Raw genomic sequence first — 9,837 nt, forward strand, 5'->3', positions numbered from 1 at the left:
TTCATTTGATAAGGGGGATTGAATTATGAATGAAATGGGGTTTAACGTCCTACTGTTCTGCTCCCACTGGGATAATGAAGACGGGCATACGCCATACATTTTTGTATTAGGGAAATTTGCCCAGGCAGCAATTGAATTCCAACTGTCAAGGATTCTCTTAAGCGTGTCTATATACACGGGACCTTAGTTTTTGGTTCCGCCCGAACAGCTAGACGTTTTTCAGAGTCATGTCCTCCTTCCGTCACCACTGCAGGGGCGGGTCCCCCATCCCTGACATTATATCGACAGGGGAAATATAAGCTATTAATTCTCAGGACCGAATTAAGGTTGATATATATGGGTCCGCTGGGTGAAATATTTATCCGAGGCCATGCATCAACAGTGCAAAGGTGGCATAATGGCATATTTCTGGTCATTGTCCCTCACACAAATGCAATTTGTGGGTCTGGTTGATAATAATTGGCACAAACATAATATTCAACATAATAAATGGCATATTTATTGATGGACCAAATATTTTTAGAACTAATATTGGGGGCCTGTTGCTACAGCCCAGTGCACCCCCCACACACCCATACACCCCACCCCACCCCTCCGTTCAATAACAAAATGACATATTCACTATATTCACTCGATAATTCCATCATTCGCACGGAAAAAAACTTTCTTTTTCTTGAGTAGGCTACTATTTGTAAAATGCCATTTTTGCAAGCGAGTGCCAAGTAGTCATAGGTTGGTAAGGTATGATCACCAATTAACACCTACGACATCACTGCAATTTCTGTGACATCGTTTAAAATGACATTTTGAACACAGTTGTCGAAATCACCATTTCACAGATATTATTTGGTGGTACCAAAAGTCCTCGAGTTAAGAAATATCGACAACTTGATACAAGAATTGAACATTTGAAAACACAGTTATTAAATGGCTCTTTAAGTGTAAATCGGTATGGAACAAATATTTCCTATTTAGTGGGGCTGTAAAATGTAGGACATCTCTATAAGCGAGATTTCAGCGCAAAATGTACAAATTTTCCTAAATTATTTAACAATATACAATTTTCATTATTCAGCAGTTCTATAAATTTAAACATTGATGGTTTTTTCCAATAGTATGTGTCTATATACTTTTCTCTTAAAGTTGCGTGGGATTTGCAGACTAGGACAAAATGATTTTATTTATTTATTTATTCTTCAAGTAAAGGTTACAACATGACAATAAATTAATGTATTATAATAAGAACTAGTGTCGCATTACACGACTGGGAAAGTGACAACAATAAATACAGATATGTTTATGAAAATAAGAACTATGTGCTACATTGTATAAGTGGGATGCCAAATGAGACAAGCATAGAGAAATATGATAGGTATGGTGTCATGAAGAGACCTTTACTTAGGATAGCCCATAAAGCCTGACCTATATAACATCCAATGCTTATTTCCAATGGGGTCCAAAGTTGCCAAGGTCGCGTCAGGTCATCATTGGAAGGCAAAATTTAATAAACATGCCATCACAGCATTGTATCACAAATAATAAAATATATTTATGTCTACATGTTATACATCAACCAATTTTATTAATAGTAGATTATCAAGCTTGTAGTTTTATTTATTTATTTATTTATTTATTCTTCAAGTAAAGGTTACAACATGACAATAAATTAATGTATTATAATAAGAACTAGTGTCGCATTACACGACTGGGAAAGTGACAACAATAAATACAGATATGTATATGAAAAAAAGAACTATGTGCTACATTGTAATAATGTGGGATGCCATATGAGACAAGCATAGAGAAATATGATAGCTATGGTGTCATGAAGAGACCTTTACTTAGGATAGCCCATAAAGCCTGACTTATATAACATCCGTTGCTTATTTCCAATGGAGTCCAAAGTTGCCAAGGTCGCGTCAGGTCATCATTGGGAGGCAAAATTTAATAAACATGCCATCACAGCATTGTATCACAAATAATAAAATATATTTATGTCTAGATGTTATACATCAACCAATTTTATTAATAGTAGATTATCAAACTTGTAGCATCACAGATTAACATTGTATTAACAATAAATACTTCTTGGCTGCAGCTGTAAAGTGAATCTAAAGACTTAATATCATTCGGTAAATCGTTCCAGACACTTATGGCGGTATAATAAAATGATGTGAGCTGATCTCTACCCGAGCATTTTGGAACCGCAAAATTGAATAAACTAGATCTTGTGCCATATTGATGAGTATCTCTAACACATTTAAATTTTGATTTAAGGTATGATGGACAATTATTATGAAAAATTTTATGTACGTGATTGAGTTTTAACTGTTTAACTCGGTTTTCAACATTAAGTATATTCAAATCAGAATATGAAACATGATCTCTACGTCCTAGCCCATTCACAAATCTAAGAACCTTATTTTGAACAACTTGTAATTTATTTTTAAGTGATTGATTCACACCAGAATACCAGGCTGAGCAGGCATAATCAAAGTGGCACTGAATAAGTGCAGAACAAAGTAAATTTTTGTTTTTTTTGCTAAGGCATTTATTATAGCGAAACAGAAATTGTAATCTTGAATTTGCTTTCTTAATAATTTTGTTAAAATTGTCCACACCAGACAAGCATTTGTCAAAACGTAGACCCAAATATTTAAGGTTATCTGTTGCTTTTACGGTATGGTTATTGCAGGTTATTGTAAACTCTTTAATACTTCTTAGTTTACGTGTAGGCCCGAAGAGAATACACTTTTTTTTCTTGAGATGGAGCGACAGTTTATTATCGATGAGCCATTCTGAACAGGAATCAAGAGCACAGCCAAGTGTTTGTGAAACAACTTCAGGATTCTGATCGGAAAATAATATTGTACTGTCATCTGCGTATAAAATAAGTTTACATTTTGAGGGGATACTGTTAACCATATCGTTTACATAGCACAGAAATAATAACGGTCCCAGGATACTACCCTGGGGCACGCCACATCTTCTATTTCTAAATCATTACAGTATATACAAAGTCTTTCATTTCTCTCTATATTGTAATATCTCCCTGTCTCAATTTTTATTTAGCTTACTCTAAGTTTACAAATATCATTCTTATAATATATAGGGTGTTTTAAATAAAACTGTAATTTAAAATCTACATTCAAACTTCTATAAAGAAGACATTTTGAAGACGTTTCAAAGTATTCTGACAAAGACTGAATATAAACATCTTTAATTCTCTGATAAAATTCACTCAAAAATATCTTATCGTCGAATACAGATTGTTTCCCATATGTAACCAAAGCCATAAGTTTCTAAACAACTCTTAACAAAATTTATCCAAGGGCTGTAACTCTTATTGGACGTATGTAATGCTAGCATATCCATGTAGCAGGAATGGAGAATAACATTGTTTGTTTTCAGTAACTTGAGCCAATATTTAATAATTCTTTATTTTCTTATTAAAGATAGAGGTAATCTACCTAGTTCATAATAAATGAGTGCATTAGTTGTAGACAGTTTTACCCCAAGTAGTCTTTTACAATATTTAGTATGGTCTTTTTCAATATCATCTCCAGGGTGCCCGGTGGTATCCCCATGTTTCACAGACATAGTTTAATACTCAAGGGTGGTATTCCCATGTTTCACAGACATAGTTTAATACTCCAGGGTGATATCCCCATGTTTCACAGACATAGTTTAATACTCCAGGGTGGTATCCCCATGTTTCACAGCCATAGTTTAATACTCCAGGGTGGTATCCCCATGTTTCACAGCCATAGTTTAATACTCCAGGGTTCCCGGTGGAATCCCCATGTTTCACAGACATAGTTTAATACTCCAGGGTGGTATCCCCATGTTTCACAGCCATAGTTTAATACTCCAGGGTGGTATCCCCATGTTTCACAGCCATAGTTTAATACTCCAGGGTGGTATCCCCATGTTTCACAGCCATAGTTTAATACTCCAGGGTGGTATCCCCATGTTTCACAGACATAGTTTAATACTCCAGGGTGGTATCCCCATGTTTCACAGACATAGTTTAATATGGAACCAATATATGTATCAAATAATGAAAGGCTTGTTTTTATATTGAAATTGTTTTCTTTTATTATTTTGTGCAAGCCGAAACATGCTTTATTACCCGGAGATGATATTGTTTGTTGAGTAAGATTTGGTTTACAATTATAATTAAAGTTAACACCTAGGTAATTAAAGTTTTTAACAAATTCAATATTACAATCTTTAAATGTCCATGGATGTGTTTTAAAATTCCTCCCCTTCCTAAATACAACAATTTTTGTCTTCATCTCATTAACTTTAAGATGATTTGACTCACAATAAAATTCTACCAATATTGCTATAATCTTTTTTTTATTTTTTTTATTTCAGTTATTTTAAATAACCTATAATCTTGGTGCTTTTATTATTCAATGACACAATTTTATTAGTATTGGAGTTGACTTTGTTTATTAACATTCCAATTGCCATTGATGTGGCAGTATTATTTTTTTTTTATCTCATTTATTGAATAAATAATAAATTAACAAACAGGTTGTCATTTATCAAACATTTCAGTTTAAACGGAACAAAACGTCGGGGCTGCATGGGAAAGGTTGCTATTCTGGATATAAATTGGTAAAATCCACATAAGGTTTTGTTGGTGCTTATACACAGGTTTGTATGAAACAAAACAAGTTTCATAAATTTTAACCAAAGTGGTCTGTAGTTTTTTGATAAACTGCCCGTTTCTTCAAACGATCGTTACGCATCTACCATCTCTGTTATAATTATATATTGAATACGTTTAACCTGTTCTTCCACATATGTAATATTGGTGGACACCAATATTGTCGTTTAATAATACACACTGGACCGTATACGCAGAAACAAGTATTCTTATTGCATTATACACGAGGATGAATGTTTTATCTCCCTTTCACATAATAAATCTGCAGCTTCAGCATTAAAAATAAAATGGTCTGGGTGATCATCTAGTCTTTGGTCATCAGTAGGTATACGATGGTAATCTTTATCAGCACTAACATGACGACGATAAGTTCTCTGTACTAATCGTGATCGTAAAGATTCTGTAAAATTGGTTAGATGAGAAGCAATGCTTGCAGATGTCGAAGCTATTTGACGTATCTTTATTTCTGGTACTGACCGTCTACGTTGATTAGTTGTAAGAACAGGCTGTTTGTGTGATATCAAAGATGCAAGATGATTAGGATGACTACAACTAAGCAGATAACCAATGATGGGCATAGGCATTGGTACTGACCATGGATCGGGTTCGGGTTCATTTTTTACCTGATCTAGTTGATACTCAAGCAAATTGTTCATTAACTGTTGACCCCTTCTATCTTTAAATGCTAATGGCGAACGTCCATTCTTATCCATTGTAAATTCTGATGCACCATAATCTAACAAAATATTAACAATACAAGTTTCATTCTCCATACCATAAGCATAATGTAATGGTGTTCGAAAGAACTGATCTCGTATTGAATCTATTCTCTGTTTTTGTTGATACACCAATGTCTCGGCTAATAATTGAACTATTTGAACATTTCTTCTTAAAACTGCTTTATGAAGAGCTGATTGTCCGTCTCCTAATCTTTTTGAGTCTGCTAAACATGTTCCAAATACACCAATTGCACGACAATCCATAAATTCTAATAAATGTCTGGTAGTTTCATAATCACTGTCCTCTACAGCTTCATGAAATCTTGTGATCTGTTTGTAGTAATTTGGCAAACAAGTATAAGCTTCTTCCTCTTCAGAATTCAATATGACTTGAGGAATATGTGGATAGTTGTGTAAAAATAATATTTTTCTGTTATCTCCACCTTCTATAATCCATCTTCTAACATTCTTATCTATAACATTTGTTATTTCTTCAGATTGCAATTTCTGAGCATAATCCCTTGCATACATATTATCCTCAATACTTTGTGTTACTAAATATGCAGAACCAAGATGTAAAATATGATCCACAACATCGCTTCTCACGGTTTCATCTATACAATGGAATAACACATTTTTCCCTTTATAGAAGATTTTATCCACACTGATGGCACCTTTAGGCGTAACTTGTTTTAATAAAGTGGATTGAATCGGGGGCTGTAATCCCAATACTGCAAAGTACATAGGAATGTCTGTCTCATAGTCATAATCGGCTTTCATACCAAGATCCACACGAGCTCCATGTTCCAATAGCATATTCACAATATTCCTGTTCCCTTGTTTCAAAGCATAGTATAATGGCGTAGCACCTTTATCTCCCATGTTTCTAAAATTTATGTTTATTTTTCTTTTTGAATCCAGAACATTTTTGACAGCTTGAACATCACCTGATAAAACACCATGTGCAAGATCCATAGAAGGTCGGATACAGCTTACAACTCTAATAATATTTTCATTGCCAACTTCTAATGACAACTGTAACAGAGATTTACCATTCTGCTGTACATCTACTCTACACCACTGATTTACTAATTTTCTTACATTCATGGCATCATCCCCCTCTACTGCTTCCCATATACCTGGAACATATCTCATAAAAACATCTTTCACAGATTTGGGAATGTTTTGTTTTATAGTAACCAGATCCAGGGGATAACAACCTTCATTGTTTGTGGCATATACATCAGAATTACACCTTAAAAATGCTTCAACAACATCAGGATTTAACTCCTCCATTTTTAAGTACTGCAATAATGGCGTGTCTCCATTCTTATCTTGACGATTTATTGGAGCTCCCAAGTTTCTTAGTAGGTAGACAGTTTGGATACCATTATTCACACACCAGATCTTCTCTGATAAAGCCTTAACAGCAATGAAGTACAAATTATCAAGCTGTTCTGATGATAGTGTTGAATTTACAGCAGACAAAACAGACAGTAAAAGTGAAGGATTTAAGTTTCTCACTGCTTCTTCTATTGGACCCTCCATGTTCACGTAAAACGCTGAAAATTTCATTTATAGCCTACTCAAACAAGCAGACGATATTATCCACTCTTTTTTGGGCGACGATAAACGCATATCGATACTGTGTTTTATCTGTTTATGATGAATCAATAAAAATCTTATCTTATCTTTCTACCAACGTACGATGTAGGTTTTATTTCGAAATCCAGTAGTCAATCCGTTATTTTTACAGAAAATCGAAAATATAACAAGTCTCGTACATCCAGTCTTTACAGTTCGCGGTGTCAGTTGTCATTTGGCACACTGATCCGCAGTGAATATTTGCTTGGCCGCGACAATCACTGATAAGGATAACATTGATGCGGCTTAATGAGCTAGAAATATTAACTTTTTTCCTGCGACAAATTAGATTCTAAAACATTTTTTGTATATATTGGAAAAATAAATAAAGGCGTTTGACGTATTTGTAGGTAAAAATTATTTCCGATTTAGTGTAAATGGGTATTAAATTGACTAAAATGTAGCATTCTGCAGTTATGTCTTATGTAAACAATGCACGCGCCATTCAGCAAATGATTCACACCGCGTGCTGTGACAGCACGTGTTAAGGCAGTCATCTATGACAGAGATATTATACGAGACTCGTAATTCTCTGTGAAACAGATTGGTCATTTGGTACTGCCGAGATCAAATCAGCCGTCACTTTCTCATCCTTCACTAAGAATACTCACCCTTCACTAACTGCGAATCAAGATGGCCGTCACTTACAAATTCGCTGGATGACCATGACTTCAGTGAAATCACGTGCTCGGTATGGGCTAATCCGAGCCTTCGATAAATGAAATGAATTGAAAGTAGTCTATTTTTAGTAACCCATTTCTTTGCTAAAATAAAAATGCTTTTATCTCTTCTAAAGTATGTAATCATGAATGTGCCAGAAAATAACAAGTAGATTTAAAGAGCCATAGAAACCTTCTTTCCGGTGATATATGACACAATAACTGGAATTTCGTATTAAGACACGTATTTTGACATTAAACACTCGCCCCACCCCCACCACTATCTTTAATTCAGCCAGTGAAGGCTACCAAACTTGTATCAATTTTAATTTAAAACGTATATATACATTCCGCCGAAAAAATAATAAATACATTTCAAGAGAGGATTAACTTTACTTTTCAGTATAGATCTACGGAATTTTAGATTAAGCCCCGCATTTTAATTTCAAATACCCCCCCCCCCCACCTTTTCTTTCACTTTTCAAGGCAAGTAAATATAAATGTGCCAGAAAATTATTTACATATTTAAAAAGAGTAGTGAACGTGCTTTCTACTGATATGTAGCATGATATCTGGAATTTCGTATTAAGACACGTATTTTACTTTAAATACCCCCCCCCCCCCCCTCATTTAATAGATTTTTGTAACGTTCGTCTTTGGTCACCTCTCAAAGCAAGTAAATATGAATGTGCCAGAAAATAATTTATATATTTGAAAAGAGAACTGAATTTGCTTTTTAGTGATATGTAACATGATATCTGGAATTTCGTTTTAAGACCCGTATTTTTACTTTGAATACCCCACCCCCATCATTCAATAGAGTTTTGTTTCACTCGACCTTGATCATCTATAAAGGTAAGTAAATATAAATGTGCCAGAAAATTATTTATATATTTAAAAAAGAGAAATGATTATGCTTTTCAGTGATATGTAACATGATATCAGGAATTTCGTATTAAGACCCGTATTTTTACTTTAAATATACCCCCCCCCCCCATCATTTAATAGATTTTTGTACCGTTCGTCTTTGGTCACCTCTCAAGGCAAGTAAATATGAATGTGCCAGAAAATTATTTATATATTTGAAAAGAGAAATAATTGTGCTTTTCAGTGATATGTAACATGATATCAGGAATTTCGTATTAAGACCCGTATTTTTACTTTAAATACCCCCCCCCCCATCATTTAATATATTTTTATACCGTTCGTCTTTGGTCACCTCTCAAGGCAAGTAAATATGAATGTGTCAGAAAATTATTTATATATTTAGAAAGAGCAGTGACCACACTTTCTACTGATATGTAGCATGATATCAGGAATTCCGTATTAAGACCCGTATTTTTACTTTAAATTACCCCCCCCCCATCATTTAATAGATTTTTGTACCGTTCGTCTTTGTTCACCTCTCAAGGCAAGTAAATATGAATGTGCCAGACAATTATTTATATATTTGAAACGAGCAATGACCGTGCTTTCTACTGATATGTAGCATGATATCTGGAATTTCGTATTAACACCCTTAATTAGACATTGAATACCCCCCCCCCCCGATATTACTTAAAAGAGTTCAGTATTATCCAACTTTGATAGTTTGTCAAGATAAGTAAATATAAATGTGCCAGAAAATAATTTATATATTTGAAAAGAGAAATGAATTTGCTTTTCAGTGATAAGTAACATGATATCATATGTAACATGATATCTGGAATTTCGTATTAAGACCCGTATTTTTATTTTGAATACCCCTACCCCCATCATTCAATAGAGTTTTGTTTCACTCGACTTTTATTTATCATCTATTAAGGTGAATAAATATAAATGTGCCAGTAAATTATTTATATATTTGAAAAGAGCAATGAAAGTGCTTTTCAGTGACATGTAACATGATATCAGGAATTTCGTATTAAGACCCGTATTTTTACTTTAAATACCCCCCCCCCCCCAATCATTCAATAGATTTTGGAACCTGTTCGATCGTCTTTGATCACCTCTCAATATAAGTGAATATAAATGTGTCAGAAAATTATTGATATATTTGAAAAGAGCAATGAATGTGCTTTTCAGTGATATGTAACATGATATCAGGAATTTCGTATTAAGACCCGTATTTTTACTTTAAATACCCCCCTCCCCATCA

General features: G+C 34.1%; 1 protein-coding gene across 1 annotated transcript; it reads right to left on the reverse strand.

Moving 5' to 3' along the window:
• Positions 1-1,175: 1,175 nt before the first annotated feature.
• LOC126817642 (ankyrin-2) lies at positions 1,176-7,149 on the reverse strand. The gene has a single exon (XM_056100671.1). It carries the CDS (start codon positions 6,970-6,972, stop codon positions 4,888-4,890), a length of 2,085 nt encoding a protein of 694 aa, XP_055956646.1. The 5' UTR covers positions 6,973-7,149; the 3' UTR covers positions 1,176-4,887.
• Positions 7,150-9,837: the final 2,688 nt, after the last annotated feature.

Source organism: Patella vulgata, chromosome 4 (assembly GCF_932274485.2).
Source record: "Patella vulgata chromosome 4, xgPatVulg1.2, whole genome shotgun sequence".
Taxonomy (NCBI): Eukaryota; Metazoa; Mollusca; class Gastropoda; family Patellidae; genus Patella; species Patella vulgata.